Genomic DNA, 21147 nt, shown 5'->3' with positions numbered 1-21147 from the left:
ATGTGCACTAGATTCCTGCAACTCTTCCTACAAGCCCATTTCCTGAGGTATTTCAGACTGAACTCCAAATCTTAGACTACACTACAGCACTACATTTGAACAGGCATTAATTTTGCAGGGGTGAAACATTTTGAGAAATTTCCACCACTAGAAATCTTTCCAGGAAAGAAAGCAGTACAGGTGTTCAGTCTAAAGCAGCTCCTCTTCCCCTGTTCTCTGTGTCTTTCCAGACCAAAGCAATGCCAACCTATGGAAAGTATGTGGAGTAGTGACTGCTCCAGTCCCTTCCCAGACTGGGGATTTACCCTGCTGCTCCAGTTCCCTGCATACTCCCCAGACCACGGGCACCCAGTTACCTTGAAAAGCAGACGGGTCTACAAGGAGCCTTCTCTGCTCCCATTTGTTGGGAACAAAGGGCAAACACGCTATCTGCTCCTCAAGGGGACTGGAGAGGGGAGGGATTAAGGCACAAGAGCCTCTTCCCTGTTGACTCCTCCCAAGACTGGGAGAAGGCACACAGCAATTACTCCACATGCCCTCCCCAGACTACGGTGACCCCACAGTCTGGGGAAGGCACTGGAAGGATTATCCCACTGCTCAACTCCCGCAATCCTCTGGAGTTGAGTGGGGAAGGCTACAGTTGTTCTTTACTGTGGGAGGAACTCTCCCACACAAAGGAGCTTCCACATTGAAAGAGGAAGATGTTTCTCCCACACTTTTTCTTTATTCTCCTACAGGTATTTTTCCTGCAAGAGAACCTTAATGAATTCCTGTACACTGTGGTTTAATCGGGGGAGCAGTAACTGTCCTGGTAGACAGTCTCTCTCTGCTGAGCAGATAACAAGGAACAAGAGCACTTCAAACATATGCTTTTACCAACTTCTAAACTGACAAACTCTGAACTTTATAGATGCATGCATTCTGTTTAAATTGTGTTAACATTTCTGTAGACATTAATAGTTTAAGGATGTGGAGATTTTCTTAATACCCACACTGGTCATCTCTGAAACTAATTCTAGGATGACAATATTTTGGGGAAATGGTACAAGTGGCTAATCAGACACTTCATATAATTATACTTTGCTAATACACATGCGCGCGCACATGAGAAAGTGCAGTATTTATGCAAAAAGTCCCTTAATCTCAACAATGCTATTTGAGGATCCATTCCTGCAAGGTAATGGAAGAGGTCTCTGCAGAGGTGTAGGGGTCCACCCAGATTTCTCTTTGCAGAATCAAGGCCTTTCAGTTTAAACCATTTTCACTGGAACTTGTACAAGTAGTTGCTCCCTACCATTCACAGCAGATGGGTGCCTATGACATGGGAAAATCCAGTAGCTTTCACATTCTTTGGGAAAAGAACCCAACCCAATGGTGAAGATCAGTGTGCATGAACTGACAGAGAAAGCAACAGACGTTTCACCTGTGATAGAGATTTCAAAAAAGCCTAATACAGTTAAGGCTGCAAACAGACATCTCTCAATAGCAAATAGTAGAAATGCTACTTTTTGTTAAATTAAGGCTTGGAACATTAGGAAATTAGGACCAAGGCTGGGATAAGAGTAAATAATTTCCATACGTTCTGATATTTAGGTGGTTTGAATCAGCAGTACCACTTTTAGTTCTACCATTTTTTAAAATAATTGATGGGCATCCTATGGTTTTAAAGTAGCCAGATATCTATTTACAGTCTTCAACAACTTATATAGACATTATAGACTTCGGACTCCCACCTACAAAACACATACATATATCTGACTTTCAGCTATGAAAAAGAAAATCACTGAAATGAAAAGGAAAATATTGGTAAATAACATTAAAGTATGTTGTTTCAGTATCAGGGTGTTGAAAACAAAACTTCTGTCTGAAAGTAGAGCATCCTACTGCTGTTATAATTAACATTCAATATTATAAACAGAAATAAATTAAAGATGATATTTTCCTTTATTTTTTCCAATGCAGTATCCGAAATTTATTTCAATAATTTCATTATATTTCACTTACAAAAGTCCTAGCTGTGGGATACTTTCAAACCAACTCGTAGAACTACTTACCTCCTTTTTAAAAACTGACTAGATTTTAAGTTGAATGAAAGCTTTATGCTGGAAATTTCCTTACTTCAAATTGCATATATTATTTTCTTCTAAACGTTTTTTAAATTACAGCTTATTTTCCTATACAAATTAAGCCGCATATAATCTGGATACGAAAGTTGTGACTCAATGCAACTGACCTTGATTTAAAAACTAGAAGGAAGGAAATTTTTTTATTAAAATAATCAAATTTTATTTTGATTTGCATTCATGCTATCAGTGATTTTCCATAAAATGTTGGTTTTCATTAGTTGATAATCATTAAAACTACTAAACAACTAAAAGTATCAAGTTAAGCAGAAAGGCTACTAGGAAGAAACACTACTCTCCACACATTTACTAAAGCAGTTGTATATAGTTGTATAAAGTATTTACTTTGTGTTAAAATAGAAACAACACTTCCTTTTTAACTTGTGGTTTGGAATAAGTTTAATGGAAATGCAATTAAAAGGCATAACACAGAAACATTGATTTTATATATAATAAAGACAAAGCTGCCTTAATTTGGTGGATGAGTAATGAAATAAACATTTTAACTAAAATGTTCTGCATATGAAACTAACCAGTTTAATAAATCAAAATATTATCAATAGCCAATTAACTGAACTCATTGCTTTTGGTCCCCAGGTCCTTCAGAATTTTAGAACTCATCCTCACAACTTGTGATTAATCATGGATTGGAAGAGAAAAAAAATGGGAAAGCTGGTTTAACTCCCAATGAATTTCTCTCTTTAAATCTATCCTGGATGTCATAGGCATTCTTTTACTGAATGCTATTCAATCCTGCACTCAATGAAAAGACAAAGAAATGCTAACTGTGCGTGGTGTGAAAACATTTCCCAAATCAGTTTTAAATTTGCACTAAAACAATTCATTGGAATGCTTCCCTCTTCTTGTACGATTGTGGGGGGGATGGAGGAGGGAGATAAAATAATTTCCAATTTATCTTCTCTACACCATTTCTTGTCTTCACATCTTTATCTCGTCCTCTGATAGCAATCATTGGGATAGCTATTCCAGTGCAACAGAAGAACAGGAAGCACCACAGAAGACTGGCCTGCCTAGAGAACAATCTCTTTGCTGAGTTGCAACTTAAAAAGAAATACACAAGTGGAACCTTGGTCTGGTCAAAATACTGAGGAAGAATGTAAGAATACTAAACAGGCATGCAGGAAGAAAATCAGAAAGACCAAGTCACAATTTGAGATGAAACAGCCAAGGTACCTAAAGGGCTTCTACAAGCATCCCATAAGAGAAAGACAATAGAAAGTATGGGTCCCTTACTAAATGCAGAGGGCAACCAAGTTACAAATGATGAAGAAATGGCTAGTTTCAAGAAGGCTAGCAGGTGACATGTACAGCTGGCAACAACAACAGGGAAGAAGAGAAACTGCCTAGATTAGAACAGGTTAGGAATTGGTTAGAGAAGCTAGATGTTTTCAAGTTAGCAGGGCTGGGTGGGATACACCATAGAGTACAGGTTTCCCTTGCCAACAATGGTTTTGGGTATCCATGGTTTTGCTCTCCCAACCCTGCCGGAGGGGGCCCCCAGCTGCCAGGGCTATGGACCCAGGTCCGCAGCCCCCTGCCCCCGCTCCCTGCTGCAGGCTTGGGCAACGCAGCTCCCTGCCACCGCAAGCACTCCTAGGGGGCAGGGGGGGCCTGCACCCCCCAGATCTGTATGCAGGGCACGTGCAGGCCCCCATGTTGCTTCACTCCTCTGCCACCTGGCAGGCACAACCTGGTGCAGCTAGGGACAATGGGGCCGCATGGGGATCTCGCCGCTGCCCTGGCGATGTGTCCCCTGCACCTGCCACTGCTTTGAGGGGTGCAGCCCTGTGCTGCTGCCCTCGCTGCAGCCCCACGCGCAGGAGGTGTGTTGCCAAGGCAGCGCAGGGCAAGCAGTGGTGGGCGAGGAGATCCCTGAACGGCTCTTCTGCTCCCTGATGCACCGGGGTGGGAAGCAAGCCGCCTGGGAACAGTGGAGAGAAACTACTTTATTTACCCTATTAAAGGTAAATAAAAATGATTTTTATACACTGTATATTCCTTTATTATTCATATTCAAGTCCTTAACCCCATTTTTCCCATAAGCCTTCTGTCTTACCAACCACAGTTTTCCCAATCATGGGAACTTTCAGGAACCTAACCCCCATGGTTAGCGAGGGACACCTGTAATGTATATTTGCAAGTCCTTTCGTCTCAGAGTCACTGGCTATCCTCTGAGGAATTATGGAAGTCAAGTGAGATCCCAACTCATTGGAAAAAGGCAAATATAGAAGATCCAAGGAATCACTAACCTAGAATACATGGTGCAGGTCCTCGTGGAATTTATTGTGAAGCAAGGAGGAGAAAAGAACAAGGCGAAAGGAACTGCCAGCATGGATTCACCAAGAACAAGTAATGCCTGACCAACCTGATTTCCCTCCCTTCGTTGACAAAGTGGACACGGTCATAAGTTCTATGGATGCGGCAGAGGAAGAGATGGGGAGTAAAGCAATGTATGTGATATATTTTTATCAAAGTTTTTGACTCTGGTCTGCTATGTAATTCTTGCTAGTAAGCTATGGAAGTGGAAATGAAATGAAAGTACTGTAAGCTGGATACGTAACTAGTTGGATAATGATGCTCAACAAGTTATCACTGTCTGAATGACTAGTGGGAAGGAGCTATTCAGTGGGGCTCTCCAGATGTCTATCCTACATCCAGTACTATTTTCTTATAACACCAAGTTACATGGAGTTGCATATACTGTGAAATGCAGGGCTATGATCCAGAATGACCTGGATAGACTGAAAAATGTTCCCACCCCTGCCCCAACAAAAAAATATCAGCTAAGATTTGAGAAGGACAAGTGCAAAATCATACAGCTGGAAAGCAATAATTGCAGGTACAAATACAGACTGGGTCATGACTGACTAGCCTGCAGTACTGCAGGGAAGGACATGGGGCACTGGTTCTCAACCTTTTTACACCCAAGGCACCCCACTGAAAATACCAGGTTCTATTTTTCACTCATTTTTTGACTACAGAAAAACAACAGAGTAACTTTTCTGTTCCAAAGAACTCAGAAAGAACACAACAGGTCAGAATGTTTTTAATACTATGGATTCCCATTTGAAATCTCAGGAGTTATTTTGTGAATCAAGTTTGCACGCCTAACAGTGCTGTCATTGTATGGCACCCTAAAGTACTTTGAAAGGATCTCTATATACCATAGGTTGCCCTGGCATCCTGGTTGAGAAACACCAACCTGAGAGTCACAGTGGATTGTAAACTGAATGGCCCAAAAGTGTAACCTTGTTGCAAAATGAAAAGCAAAAAGACAGCATTTTGAGTTTTATTAACAGAATAAAATTCTCTTGCAAATCAAGAGAAACGATTCTTCTGCTCTATTCAAACATAAGTAAGATCTCATCTGGAATACTGTATCTAGTTTTTGGGCCATACTTCAAAAAGGATGTGGAGAGATGGAGAAAACTCCAGCAGAGAGCAACAAAAATGCTTATTAAAGGGCTGGGAAGCAAAACCTATGAGGAAAGGCTGAAGAACAAGGATTACATAGTCTGGAGAAGAGAAGACAGAGGGGGAATTTGATAACAATCTTCTGACACCTGAAGAGTGATTATAAAGAGGATGGAGATGAATTTCTCTGTGGCTGTAGGCAGAGCCAACTCTAGGGCTGTTGGGGGCTGGCATATCAGCCTGTGCAGGGGGGGCGGGGAGTTTGGCACCGAGCAGCCAGAGCGCGAAGCAGGTGGCACGCAGTAGGCATGTGGTGTGGTGCTCTCAGCATGTGCCAATGGCACTGTGTGCAGGGCCTGTACAGCACGGTCTGTGGGGCCCCCTCAAAGTTTGGGACCCAAGGCAGTTGCCTCAATTTGCCCCCACAAGGAACGGCTCTGGCTGTAGGGGACATGACTATGAGTAATAGCCCCAAGATGCAGCGGAGGACATTTAGGCTGGAAATTAGGAAGACCTTTCTGACTATGACAGCGGTCATGTATTAGAATTAGCTTTCTAGGTAAATTGTGGAACCTCTGTCTTTGGAAATTTTCTAGAGCAAATTAGACTCTTGGCTGGGATGGTTTAATCAGGAATGATCCTACCTTGAATAGGGGGCTGGACTTCATGAGCTCTGTTCCAGCCTTACTTTCCTATAACTAGTGGGAATTCATTTCTTGTTTTAACAGGTTGAGCGTTCTCTCTCCAATTCAAATGAACTTTTTCCATTCTTCTAGTAATTTTTTTAGACTCTGAACCTACTTTTTCTCTCCTTTTCAGTGAGGTTAGTTGGATATTCCTAATGAAGGTTTACTTACTAGGTATTTTCAGTTTTATTTTTCATCCCACTGTTGGGGAGTAGCTCCAAAACTTCTTATGCTTAGAGTTATTTTATTCTAAGCAGATGTCCTTCACTAAGCTGTTTGCAATAACACACACACAAGCCTACATGGCACAAAATCACCAATATACACCAATATTTAAGTTTCTACATGAAGATTTTTGTAATTACACTGCACAAAGAAAAAGCCTATAAAGAATTTTAATTTCTAATTAAAGATGTAGAGTCATCTTCTATGAGTTGCACATTCATCCCCAGGATTTCAAGTGTTTCAGAAGTAGAAAGCCCCTTCAAGGTTAAGGCTGAATTGTGCCCTTTTTGACAACTAATAGGAGGAGGGGCACAATTAGGTCACACAATGGAAAGCTGGGGACTGACAAATGTGGAGTTGCTATTGTAATTTAAAAAACCAAGATCTGATAAGAGAAACACTTTACTTCTAGGTTTTTAAAGACTAACTTCTCAGGAGATAAATACGAGACCAGACTTTCACATGTTTTTCAGGGACTTCCTTGACAAAAGAAGTTAAAGATAGCTATAAGAGCTGCTACTCTGTTGTAAACTATACTGTGTACCACTGCAGAACCCATGAATTGTTTAAATTACACTGTTATATCATTTTGAATACCGAATGAATACAAAGATTAAAGATGAGCTTAGTAACTAAGATCTGCATAGGCTTTGGTCCATAATTATATAAAGCAAGAACTTTGCAAGAAGCAGGAAAGATAAGAATAAAAGCAACCTGAATTAAAAAAGAAGAGAATACAGTCATAATAAATGAAATATGTCATTTACCTGCATATTAGCCTCTTAATGAAGGAAAGCACTGTCGCTAGGCAGGTACAAATTTTAAAGAGACGGAACTGCGTGATGGCCATAGTGAGAAACTCTTCCTGAGGGGGGGAATAAAAACAGTTTTAAACACAGCTCAAACATACAGAACATCTTTACACAAATTTCAGATTCAGTTACGTTTTCACCTACATGTAAAGAAAGTGTAAGTAAATGAAGGTACAACAATAGTATAAAAAGTGGAAAAGGAGACCCAACGTAATGATATACACATAATATACGTTACTGATCATCCATTACTGACACAAGTCTACATAAATATTAAAAGGCAAACAAAAACAAAAGAACGCTATATCAAGTAAGAGTGAATATGTGAAGGCAAGAGGACTTTATATAGCTCATTTATTTCTGATATTCTTATCAGTAATGAAGTAACAGTGACGAAGCTGCAAACAGAGTTCTAAACAGTAAAGACTATAAATTTGCTTAGATGTACAGAGATTTGCTCAAAAAGGACTTGACTCATATTGAACAATTACCAGACAGGTAAAATAAACCACTAGTTGTTCTAAATGCCCATGGAAGTTAACAGGAATTGTTCAATTCAGATGACAATGTTACTTTAATGTATTGAAAGGATGGCCCCATTAGCTCCATTTACATTAAGACATGGATAACATTTCACCCTCATAAGCATGATCACTGAGATTTCTATTGTGCACATGATCAAATCATGTGTTAACTAAAGCTGTAGACAGACATTACATTTGTAATGCTTCAAATACCTCTGTAGCACCACAGAAGTCAAGGGAACAGATGTACATATCCATGTAGCACTGCAGAAACATTCCTGTTTGAAATGGGAACTTATCTATGGTGCTATATTTTGAGGCACCACGTTAAGTTGCATGTAGTGCTACTGTGCTCTAGTCTCCCCCAGCCCCTCGAAGGGGAGGAGGGAGGGAATGTCACTGGCTCCATGACAGCCTGGCAGAGACCAGAGCTTCAACCCAAGCTAGGACTAGGGGCTGCAGCTCTGCTCAGTGGTGAGCTGTACAAGTCTGGGGTGGGCAATTATTTCGGGCAGAGGGCCACTTACTGAGTTTTGGCAAGCCATCGAGGGCCGCCTGACAGGCAGCCAGGGGTAGATAAATATTAACTTTCTAAACTTTTGGGGGGCCTGTCAGACGGACAACGTGACCTGGCAGGCTGCATGTGGTCCACAGGAAGCATTTTGCCCACCCCTGTGTTAGATAGTGTGCAGCTAGGCTGGTCTTAGGAGACCAGCAGGTCTTCTTGCTAGGGCAGTGGTGCTGTCATGGTGGTGGCAACAGCAGACACTGGTACCTATCAATCACTATCAGCGATTCCAGTGAATCACTGAACATTGATAGGCTCTCCTGGGGAGAGGGAGGGAAGAGCAAAGGAGCAACCTGTGGCTGGAGAGCATGCCTTTGTCCCAACTTTGTAGCTCTCCAGCCAAGGGGCTGCAAATGTATGTATGCTCTTCATAAAGCTGTATTTTGCAGTATTACAAATGAACATTTGTTCAAAACTAAATTACATGGTAAGTGGGCCAAATACCAAATAAACACCAAAGACGTTTTGAGACAGAAACATACTTGCTCTAAATGTATTCCTCAAACAGAAAATAGTGCACAAATTTGTCCACAATAAAAAAAGTTTACAATTCTGTGCAACAGTAATAGAGTCTCTGATCTACTAACCACTTAGGCCAAAACTTTCTAAAAGCAGGGAGCTCACTGAATATTTACTACATAGTAGAGATGTAAATATTGTTTTAAAAATGTTTCATTTAACCTCCTCGAATTATATTGGTTAACTGATGATGCAGCAGATCAGACACAGCTGCTGCTGGGAGCTCCTCCCTGGCCCTTTGATTGGAGTGGGAGGGGGCAGTTGCAGATCCAGCACTTGAAGCCCTGTGCTGGGAGAGAGGAAGCACCTGTGAACCAGCAAGTAATGGCTTAACTGACAAGTTGTTAGGTTGTGTGCTGTTTTCCTTTTTAACCTCATACGTTATGGGTACCAGTCCCTCTTGCCCCTCCCCCCCTACCCTTGCTCCTCCCTCACTCCTGCTCCTTCTGCCTGCCTAACTTCTGATTCCTGCTAGGGCACTGAAGGGCTTCCCTTTTCCCCCTCACCTTCCCTGCTGGACTGTGCCTGCAAAGCTAAATGATAACCGGCAAACTAATTGGTTATCACTGAGCTTATCGGCTAAATGAATAATTGTTTAGCCTTTGGCATCCCTACTCTGTAGTTAAGGAGCAGAACAGCCCTGCTACACCACTCATGGATCTGTCCCTGGCCATACAGACTGGATCTTTAATCTCTAACTGATGCCCCCTATAACAGTTTCACTTCATTATTATTTTCATCTTGCTCTGCTATATTTAAAATCTCTGTACAGTCTCCCTTACTTCTGAGGGAAACTCTTATGTTTCTCCCCACACTTTGAGCCTCTTAAACATGGCTTCCTTGACCAATAAGTCCCCCCATTCCCTGAGCATCATTGTAGTTATTTGCAATAGAGTGTCAATCATCTGATTTGTAGGAAAGGGCTTCAGAAAAGTTCCAGCCTCCTTGGACACTAATGTAAGAAAGCAATAGTGCCTTTGATTTCAAGAAATCCCAAGTCTCTGAGGCTAGAAATAGATGTTGCCAAGTAAAGCAGATCAGTTGTGCCATGATGTGTCATGGTACAGCTGATCTGCTTCACTGGGCAAAATGCACATTGCCTCTTGTCCCACTTTTGAAGGTGCAGAAAAAGGAGCAGTGTGATCTTGCTGCTTTCCCCACTTGAGCAGATCTAGGATACGGGTCTGGCTGAGCAGGTAGTGCCAGTGAGGTAACAAATGTCTGTTATAAAGCAGCAGTCTTGTGCCTTTCATGTGGTGCAACAAAGGGTATTGACATCTATTTGCTCAGCATTTGTGCTGTCATAAAAAGAGACTACAAATCACATCCATTTCCACCCTGAATTTCTCCATCCAACTTATTTTGTTAGCTAGCTCCTATCAAAGCTGGTCCTTTTGAAATTGAGTAAGCTGGATTTTTTGTTTTCCCTTCCATTTACGTTTAGGTCTTTTAATATTTATGGTCTCTCTTCTGCAGCAGTCCTAACGGTTCAAATCTAAATCTGTCTGGAATTCTGAAGGTGATTTTGCATGAAGCAAAAAAAGCAACTGTTTTTGTTATGTTGAGTTCCTCTGTCCCCCCCGTAAAATTTGTAACTGATCTCTCATTTCCTACTTGTCAAAGACAGTTTGCTCCTAAATGAATGAATTTAATGAAGGCTAAAGTCAAGGCCACATTTAAATAAATGATTGTGATGCCAAGAATGTCTTATTTCCAGAATTTAATCCTATATTCCACTCATCTATTCCAATAGACAAAGTTCGACAAAAAAAGAAGCATTCAACCTTCAAATCCAAATAAATTAGTTTTCTGCAGTTTAAGATGAGCATAAATGCATGACATCACTGCCCTGCAATCCTTGGCAAAGTTTTAGTATGTTAAATTAGAAAAAGCTTTTTAAATATTGGTCTAGCCAACTGTTTGTTGCCTACTGCTCCTATCAGTTTTAAGCATACAGAATATAAAGTTAGATCTGTATCATGAATATACTTTAAATCTACCCCTCAAAGGACAGAAGATGCAATATGCCACACTCATATCCTGGAAAGATGCAAAAAAGGGAAGCTTTTGCTAGACACAAGGATGGTTCCCCTCTGCAGCATTTTTAGTTCTCCTCATGATCTGTACCTATACAGAACAACCCTCTGCTAGGGGTATTCAGGGTAAAAGCATTCAGGACTACTTAAAGCAGTGTCATAGCTTAGGTACTAATACACGTTGGAATTTTCATTTTGAAATCAGTGAAGTATGCCACTGACAATGATTGCAATACATTTTGTGTAAAAATAAACAAAAACTGGGCATAAAATGCACTATGTGGCCTCTATAGTTAGATGAAAAAAATGTTTTTGGTATATTCTTAAACTAGTCAGCCTCCCCTTACTGCTGGTGGACAGCGGGAATCTACAGAAGCCAGGAGTCATAAATTAAATTAAGGAAATAGGCATATTGCTGAGGGGATGATCTGGAAAGTATAACTTGCTAAAACACAGGCATTGCAGCATGCACAAATACACAAACAAATGCTTCCAAAATACTACAGTTTTGAGACAGAAGAGGGTGTGAAGGAAAAAGGTTCTTTAATAGTGGCCTACAAAACTTAGATTGCTGTGTGTCAATTAAATAGTTGAAAGCATCACCAACAACAGCTGTGTTCTACAAGCTCTCAAACATTTACAAATAATCCTTTGGGAAGTTTATTTTCTAAACAAGCCAAAACGAAACTTCTTTGGACAAAGAGGTTTTGCACTTTTTTCTCTCTGTCTCCCCACTTCAGTGATTCAAGATATTCATTTTGATTTTAAACCTACATATAGTCTCTGTTTCAAAACACACAAGTATAGTTATACCTCCAACAGTTTTTGCTGTAAATAAATAAAATTAACATTGTTGGTAAGAAAAAAAAAAAATCTCCAAAGGTTTAAAGAGAGTGAAGAACAGTTTAAATTCAATTATGTGTTGCAATAAGCAAGACTGTTTTGCATTAGTCCAAAGAGAAGAGTCTAAACTGAAAGTGAAAGTAAGATGTTTTATAAAATGGGAATCAAGAACTATGTATTTTGAGACTCTTTGGATTTAGCACTTGTCCTTATTGAAGCTCATCTGACTGATCGTGGACTACCGTATCTGGTTCATTTTGGATCCTAGCCCTACCATCCACAATATCTGCAACTCCACCCAACTTGATGTCACCTTTGTGTGAATTAGCTAAACGTGCACTCAATCCCACAGTCCAATTCATTAATGAAGATGCTAAACAATACCAAACCCCGACGGACCCCTGGGGAACTGCACTTGATACCTTCTTCCAATTAGACATGGAACCATTAATGACTACTCATTAAGTATGATCAGCAGCCAGTTAAGTATCCATCTGACAATACTTTCCCGTAGTCTGTATTCCCTTAGCTTGTTAATGAGAACGTCATGGGAAACAGTATTGCAAGCTTGGGAAAGTCAAGGTTTACCACATCTATTTTTCCACTCCCATCTACAGAGCCTGTTCACTTTGTCATAGAAAGGAAGGAAATCAGGTTGGTCAGGCAAGACTTGCTCTTGATGTTCCTGGTCACCTTGCTCTCCCCACTACAGATTCCTTGAGGACCTGCTCCATAATCTTTCCAGCTATGGAAGTCAGGTTGCCTGGTCTATAGTTCCCCCAATCCTCCTCCTTCCCTTTCATAAAGACAGGTGCTATATTTGCCCTTTTCCAGTCATCCAGGACCTCACCCAACCTCTATGAGTTCTCTTTATTTGTGGACAGTTACTTCCTCCTAACTTCTCCCATTTCAAAAACTCATTGTCCATGTGCAGAGGCTAAAATTGGCTTTTATGTATTATATTTGTACATCATTCTTCCCAAAAAAGACCTGGGACTTTAAAAGCTTGAAATAAAGAGAAAAAATGTAAAATAGAATAAAACATTACAATAAGACAGAATAAAAAAAACCAACCCTTGAACTCATACTACTTGGCCCTGCTACTCCCTGCCTCTATTTTACAGAGCATGTCCCCCTCTATGCCCAACCCAACCACTCTTCCCAACCCATAATCATTACCTCCATAAAAGACAAATCTCTCCCCAGCCCTATCCACTGCCACTTCTCTGCCTCATGTCAAGAGGGTACACCCCCACCTCCTACTATTCCACCCAAGTTCATACCTACCTTTCATAGAACATCCACAGCCCCCTCAAAAACCCACTGATCCTTCTCTTTCCCCCAAGGACACATTATTCAATTAGAAGAATTATAACAACAAAACTCCCCTTTCCCAGCGTCTGTCCCCTCTAAAGGGCAACTCCAAAGGCATCCTGGCATTTCACCCTTTGGCAACCCCTGCCCCAGGTCAGCCACAAACCTTACAATGCAGGGGCAGGCAATTACGTGGAAGGCTGCTTACCAAGTTTTGGCAAGGCATTGAGGGCTGCATGAGTAGCCCCACTCCTTGACAGGTGCCCCACCCCCAGGTCGCCATCTTGTGACCGAAAGTCCCACCCCCTAACCCCTGATCTCTGCTGCCAGAAGTCCCTTCGAAGTACTCCTTTCAGCAAGGGGTTTTGCCATAGTTTCATAGTTTCATAGTAGCTAGAGTCGGAAGGGACCTAGGTAGATCATCTAGTCCGACCCCCTGCCTTGGCAGGAAAGAGCACCGGGGTCAGATGACCCCGGCAAGGTGCTCATCTAACTTCCTTTTAAAAATCCCCAGGCTAGGAGCCTGCACCACTTCCCCTGGAAGCTGGTTCCAGGCCCTAGCCGCCCTGACTGTGAAGTAGCGCCTCCTAATATCTAATCTAAACTTACCCTCCGCCAGCTTGTGACCGTTATTCCTGGTCACTCCTGGCAGCGCACGGGGGAACAGGGACTCCCCCAATACCTGCTGATCCCCCCTGACCAGTTTGTAGCAGGCCACAAGGTCCCCCCTTAACCTTCTCTTGTGGAGGCTAAACAGGTTCAGGTCCCGTAGCCTCTCCTCATAAGGCCTGCCCTGCTGACCCTTGATCATACGAGTGGCCCTCCTCTGAACTCTTTCCATATCGTCCACGTCCCTCTTGAAGTGTGGCGCCCAGAACTGGACGCAGTACTCCAGCTGCGGCCTGACCAGTGCCGCATAGAGGGGGAGGATCACCTCCCTGGACCTGCTCGAGATGCATCTGTGGATGCATGACAGGGTACGGTTGGCCTTCTTGACTGCCTCCCCACACTGCCGGCCCATGTTCATCGTGGAGTCAATGACGACTCCAAGATCCTTTTCCGTCTCCGTGCTGGCAAGAGGGGAGTTCCCCAACCTGTAAGTGTGGTGCCGGTTCTTCCTCCCCATGTGCAACACCTTGCACTTATCAGTGTTAAACCCCATCCTATTCTCATCCGCCCACCCTTGCAACCTGTCAAGGTCAGCTTGTAGCCTATTGCACCCTTCTAGTGCACCCACATCCCCCCACATCTTAGTGTCATCAGCAAACTTGAACAGGGTGCTTTCTACCCCGTCATCCAAGTCACTGATGAAGATGTTGAACAGTGCGGGCCCGAGGACCGAGCCCTGCGGAACCCCACTGCCCACGTCCTTCCAGGTCGAGAAGAACCCATCCACTACCACCCTCTGGGTGCGGCCCTCCAACCAGTTGGCGATCCATTTGACCGTGTGGGCATCGACACCACAGTCTCCCAGCTTTTTGATGAGGACAGGGTGAGAGACAGTGTCGAAAGCCTTCCGGAAGTCCAGAAAGACTACATCCACAGCAACCCCTGCGTCTAATGATTTGGTGACCTGATCGTAAAAGGCCACCAGGTTGGTCTGACAAGACCTGCCACTGATGAACCCATGTTGGTTGCCCCTGAGCATGCATTCCCCCGCAAGGCCCTCCTGGATGTGTGCCAGGGTAATTTTTTCAAAGAGCTTACCTGGGATTGAGGTAAGACTAACTGGCCTGTAATTTCCCGGGTCCTCTTTTTTTCCCTTTTTGAAGATAGGGACCACATTGGCCCTCTTCCAGTCCTCCGGCACCTCGCCAGAGCACCCTTCTAATCCAAGTGGCTACGCAGCGCTGAGCAGTGTTCCAACCTCCTCCAGGCGGCACCTGCAATATTCTAATACCTTAATAGTCTTTTGTTTTATTTTTTTTACCGATCCATTCTCACTCCCATTCTTGAATAGCTGAATGATCCTAAAGCTATACAGCAGGGGTGACGCGTAGGGGGTGCACACACACCCTCAGAGCATGGCAGTACACCCCCTACAAAAAGGTGCTACTGACACTGCTGGCAGTGCATGCGGGTTGGTCACTGCTCACTACCAGCAGTATCTGCAGGCGATCCACAATCCCTGCTGGCTGCTGCTGCCAGCAGCACCTGCAGGTGGTCACCAACCCCTGGTCAGCACTTGCCACCTGTCTCCCGCCCCCTTACCCCCAACAGTGCTGGTGGTGTCTGCAGGAGCTCTGTGCTTACCACCGCCAGTGCAGCCGTGCCCCCCAGAGCCGCCAGGCAGGGCACGTCATTCATGCTATACAGAACACTCTGACAATGGAAACAACCGTCATCCAATTCTCTCCTGCAAAATGACTGTTAACTTGTTAAAAATAAAGATGTAATTTAGAGAGCAATATGTGATCTTTAAACTAACAATCAGATCACTCGTAGTCACCAGGAACTGACTTTAGAAATATACATTGTAAAGCTTTAAACAGGGAACCTTGACTTGTATTGGATTAGTAAAGGCTAGTGCCTGAGTAAGGCATCCTACTCAGCTAGTTAGTCTGCAAGAACATATGTTACTGAAATGTTTATTTTGTATTCTTAGCAGGAAAATTGCATGCCAGTAAGGTTGCGTGGATGGTAAACTCTTTCATTTTAAAGCTAAGGGTTACTTACAGCAACTCTTTTTAGAGTTAATTATTTGATACATTTCCTTGCAATATAACAATGGAAATCCTGTCCCTTTGAAAATGCTCCATGGATTTAAATGGACAAGTAACTTTAAGGTTGCCTGACTTTCGTGAAAACTTAATGGTATTCATCAGGTGCACTGGGGGAAAGAAACTGCATGCCCTTTTAACAGCTAGGGTACAGAGCCCAAGTAAATAGAGCACTTTATTTAAACAGGAGTTTTTGAAAAGCTAAAACAGGAGAAAGGAAAAAGCATCCTAACATACTGTAGGAACTATGGAGAAAAGTTATCTATCCATCCCTCCTCAGAACTTGCATACTTAAGGATGTTGGTAACTACTATAAAACAAGAAAAACAAACCAATTAGCCAAGAGGATTCTAAACTGGACTCATTTTATGGCTAAAAATTAAGGAAATGTGGATCCAGTTTCCATTTGCCAGGCTTCTTGTCTGACCGTTGTGGCCAAATCACTCATCCTTTCTGTGCCTCAACCTGTCATCTGCATAAAATGAGATATTTTCCTTTTTTCCATACTTTGTCTTGTCTGCTTAGATTACAAGTTTTCTGAGGCAGAGGCTGTCTCTTGCTATATGCATATACAGCAACTAGCACAATAAAGCCCAATCTGTTACAATGCCAATAATAGATCTCATCTGGACAACAGCTCCTACATATTTCATAATGGCTAACAGCTAGTGCAGGGATTCAAATACATTTTGAAAGGGTGGTTTAGAGAACTTGTTCTCCTGCTAAATGCAAATAACTATGATGTCACTGGGATAATGGAGACTTGGTTGGACACCACCCAAGACTGGACCACGGGAATAGACAGCTATACTGTACAGGAGGGATCGAGTGGACAAAAGGGGCGGGGGCGTAGCTCTCTATGTCAAGGAAAGCTACATGTCCTTGCAAGCTGACATTGGCACCCACGGTGAGCGACCTGAGACCCTCTGGGTTAAAATCTGTGGGGAACACGGGGCAGGGGATACTATGGTGGGGGTCTACTACAGACCCCCTACCCAGAGTCAAGACCTTGACCCGCAGTTCACCAGGGAATTGGCTGAGGCTGCACAATCCCAGTGTATGGTTGTCATGGGAGACTTTAACTACCCAGACATCTTGTGGGAGGAGCACTCAGCCAAATTTGAGTGGTCGCAAAGCTTTCTCTCATGTGCGGATGACCTCTGACGCAGGAACTCTACCGGCTGACAAGAGGTAAAGCGCTGCTCAACCTTGTACTGGCAACCGGGAATGACCTAATCAGCAACCTAATGACTGAAGGGAAGCTGGGTGACACTGATCATGAACTGATCACCTTCACCATCTGCCGCAAAGCTGGCAAGTCAGTCAGTAATACAGAGTTCCTTGACTTCAGGAAAGCTGACTTTGACAAGCTAAGGAGGCGTCAGAGAGGCCCTAAAAGGCCACAACCCAATGGAGAGGGGAGTTCAGGATGCGTGATTGCTCCTCAAGGGAGCAATCCTGGATGTGCAAGCAAAGTCCATCCTGTCTCGGAGGAAAGGCAGCACAAGGGCACAACAGCCCCCTTGGCTCTCTAGGGAACTGGCAGACCTCCTGCAACTTAAAAGGGAGACCTACAAAGGATGGAAGACTGGAACCACCACCAAGGAGGAATACTCTGCTTTAGTCCAGTCTTGCAGAGAGCAAATCAGGAAAGCCAAGGCTGTGACAGAACTCCAGCTAGCTACAAATATCAAAAAATGAAAAGTCCTTTTTTAGCTATGTGGGGAGCCAGAGGAAAAGCAAGGTAACATTGGACCCCTGCTAAACCAGATGGGGCAACTGACAACTGATGCCCAGGAAAAAGCAAGCTTGCTAAATGGGTACTTTGTGTCAGTTTTTCACCAGTCCCATGGGATGCCCCTGCTCACTGTGGGTCAGGGAGGCCCGGAGAAGGGAGATTCCTTGCCCCCCATTGAAGCTGACTTCGTGAAGAAACACCTTGAGAGGCTGGATACCTTCAAGTCAGCCAGACCTGATGGGTTACACCCAAGGGTACTCAGGGAGCTGGTGAGCATCACAGCTCAGCCTCTGGCACGGATCTTTGAGAGCTCTTGGCACTCTGGCGAAGTGCCCGATGATTGGAAGAGGGCCAATGTCGTGCCTATCTTCAAGAAAGGGAAGAAAGTAGATCCAGCAAACTACAGGCCCATCAGCCTGACCTCTATCTTGGGGAAGGTCTTGGAAAAGATTATCAAGGAGGAAATCCTTAACAGAATAGCTGAAGGCAATATCCTGAGGGATACCCAGTATGGGTTTGTTGTGGGTAGGTCTTGCTTGACAAATCTTATTTCCTTTATGACCAGGTGACTTATCACCTGGACAAGGGGAAAGAGATTGACACTGTATACCTCAACTTTAAAAAAAGCCTTCGATCTGGTATCCCACAATCACCTCTTGGCTAAACTGGCTAACTGTGGCCTTGATGTCACCACGATCCACTGGCTAGAGAATTGGCTCCACAGTAGTACCCAGAGGGTGGTTGGTGGTCGATGGCAGCCAATTGTCTTGGTGCGCTGTGACCAGTGGGGTCCCACAAGGCTCTGCCCTAGGGCCTATACTGTTTAACATCTTCAACAATGATGTGAACATTAGTGTTAAAAGCAGACTGGCCAAGTTCGCCAACAACACCAAACTCTGGGATAAAGCATCCACACCTGAGGATAGGAGGGTGATCCAGGCAGAACTGGATAGACTCGTGAAATGGGCGGATGAGAACCTGATGGTGTTCAACACAGAAAAATGCAAGGTTCTCCAACTTTGGAGGAAAAACCTGCACCATGCTTATAGGCTCAGTAGTGCTACGCTGGTTAGCACTACAGATGAAAGGGACTTGGGGGTCATGGTTGATCACAAGATGAACATGAGCCTTAAGTGTGATGCTATAGCTAGTAAAGCAAGCAAAACACTGGCTTGCATCCATAGATGTTTCACAAGCAGATCCCAGGACGTCATTCTCCCGCTGTACTTGGCCTTGGTGAGGCCACAGCTGTAGTACTGCATCCAGTTTTGCTTCTCCACAATTCAAAAGGGATGTGGAGAAGCTTGAGGGGGTACAGAGGAGAGCCATGCACATGATCAGAAGTCAGGAAAACAGACCTTATGATGAGAGGCTGAAAGCAATGGAGCTATTCAGCCTGGAAAAGGGCAGGCAGATACAAGCAGGTACAAGCCTTTTGATAAATCAACAAAGTGGTAACTCCATCAATTGTCACCCGCCTCAAAGCTAGCTAGATATATTTAGGCCTTTTTCTACAGAGAAATTAAGAAGAGTTTGGGTACATGAAAACTCAGAAGGCTTGTGAGATAAACAGATTCTCACTGGATTTGCTGATACATTTATGAATGGAAACACCCCCCGCCCCAAATGGGCCTCATATTTTATGACCCATATTGTCCAAAAAACTAGATACTAAAGATGTGACAGAAAGGAAGAAAAGAGAAAAAAAAAATGATAGTTATTTTTTTGCCATGGAAGACCACTCTCAACCAGAAAGTTATTGCTCTAAAGCAGTAGTGTTGAATGTTCTGGTGCCACAGGCAAGTGAACAGGCTGGACTGCGGTCCCGCTCCACCTCCACTCAGACCCACACTGCCAGGCCTAGATCAGGCCCCAGACCACCTCCATGAGCCGCTCTAGTGCGCCATCTGGCCCCTGGGGCTCCCCACAAATCTGGAAATTTGGCAGCAGTGGAACAGAAATTGCTGCCACTGCTCTTCTGCTGCCAAATTTTTGGATCTGTGGGGACCAGATTTCCCCATGGACCAGAAGTTGACCACCCCAGCTCTAGTCTCCTAGGCTACAGTTACAAAGTTCCTTGAATATCTCATCCCTCAGAGAACTGCATTCAGAGAGGACCAGCTGAAACCCACACACACAGCCCTGACCCATCTCCCCCAAGCCTACTCCAGACTTGCTTTCTCACGCTGAGCAGCAGCAGCGGCTGGGCAGAAGCTGTTGTCTGGCAAAGGGGAAAAGCAGCCCTTCCCCCTCACTGCTGCCAAGCCTTTCTTGCTGCAGCCACCTAGGGCCCATACCAAGGCTGCCCTGTGGCTCCTCTCCACCACCATCACTGCTGCCCCTGGGCCGCTCAGCGGGACAGCAGTGGCACTGTAGGTGAGCTGCCGGGCAGCCAGGTGCCTGCAACAAGAAGGGCCCAGCAGCAGCGAAGGGAAGGAGCTGTTTCCCCCCCACACCAAGCAGCAGCTGCCGCTGCATGGGAAAGTGAGTCTGGAGTAGTCATGGGGGAGGCTGGGGTTGGGGCTGTGTGCATGGGTTCAGAGATGCTCCCCTCCACTGGGCCATGTCCAGAGCAGGGTCGAGGGGGAGGGAGGTAGCTGGGGTCAGGACTGTGCATGCACTCCGGCTGGTCTGGAGCTTGTCCACTCCACTAAGCCAAGTCCAGAGCGGGTGGGCTGGGGTTGTATATATGGGTCCCCACTAGTACCACGGGGCTGGGGCCAGTGGAGGCAGCAACTGGAAGGTGCTGACACCTCCTGGGCTGCCTAGAGAGGCAGTCCAGATGTGGAGCCACCCAGCTGTGCCCAGAGGGTGGGCTGCGCCACAGGCTGGGATGCACCTGGGTCAGGTGGGCCCAAGGGACCTGCTGCAGGCCGTACAAGTCCCTCTGCAGGCTGGACCGACTTGTGGACCATATTTTGCCCACCCCTGTAATAGATTCATGTGTAATCAAGTGGCATCATGCATAACAGTTTGCAAAACGGTGAGAAAAATCAGGACTGTATTTACCAAATTCACAGTAACTTCCTGAACTATGCAGATAGTATCTGCTTAGTGACAAAGCATAAAAGTTTTAAACAGATCAAAGGGACACACCAATACTGTAAAAGGCTACACACCAATACTGTAAAAACTGAATACTTAAGATGAACATGATTTAAACAGTGAATCTGTGTTTCCAAATTAATCATGCTGAAGCTCTAAAGGGAATGACTTACTCTTTGCTTAAATGGAAGGAGACTAATGTTTAGCCTAAAGCCAGTCTACCACGGCACACCGGATCAGATCCTCACCTACAAAGACGGCCTCATGAAAACTGTTCAAGTTCAAAAGAAGGAACAGCTGGGTAAGTAAGCTTGCTAAAACCACTTGTGGTACAGATGCTATCACACTACCAACTTCAACATAAGCCCTACTATTCTGTTGACCATACCAGCGTGGTCAAATTCCTGCCACACTACATTAACTGATGTTCAGTTACATCAAATGACAAGTTCCATATGAAGTTGTGTGCAGCTTCCAAATATTAACTGTCTACTAGTCTCACAGAACACAATCTGATGTAGAGGAAAACCTGGAGAATATATTAAAACAGGGGTGGGAA

At 44.1% G+C, this 21147-nt stretch overlaps 1 protein-coding gene across 2 annotated transcripts in view; it reads right to left on the bottom strand.

The window, feature by feature from the left end:
* Positions 1-21147, bottom strand: part of EBAG9 (estrogen receptor binding site associated antigen 9) — a 55631-nt gene that overhangs the window by 20211 nt on the left and 14273 nt on the right. For both annotated transcript variants that reach the window (XM_090040520.1, XM_090040519.1), the window contains exon 2: positions 7237-7334. In XM_090040520.1, coding sequence (XP_089896646.1) covers positions 7237-7319 — 83 coding nt within the window. In that variant the 5' untranslated portion in view covers positions 7320-7334. The remainder of the gene's footprint in view (positions 1-7236; positions 7335-21147) is intronic.

The sequence above is a fragment of the Crocodylus siamensis genome, chromosome 3 (assembly GCF_052110815.1).
Source record: "Crocodylus siamensis isolate JL-2025a chromosome 3, ASM5211081v1, whole genome shotgun sequence".
Taxonomy (NCBI): Eukaryota; Metazoa; Chordata; order Crocodylia; family Crocodylidae; genus Crocodylus; species Crocodylus siamensis.
Note: the sequence above shows the minus strand (reverse complement) of the source record. Positions and strands in the feature narration are given on the sequence as shown.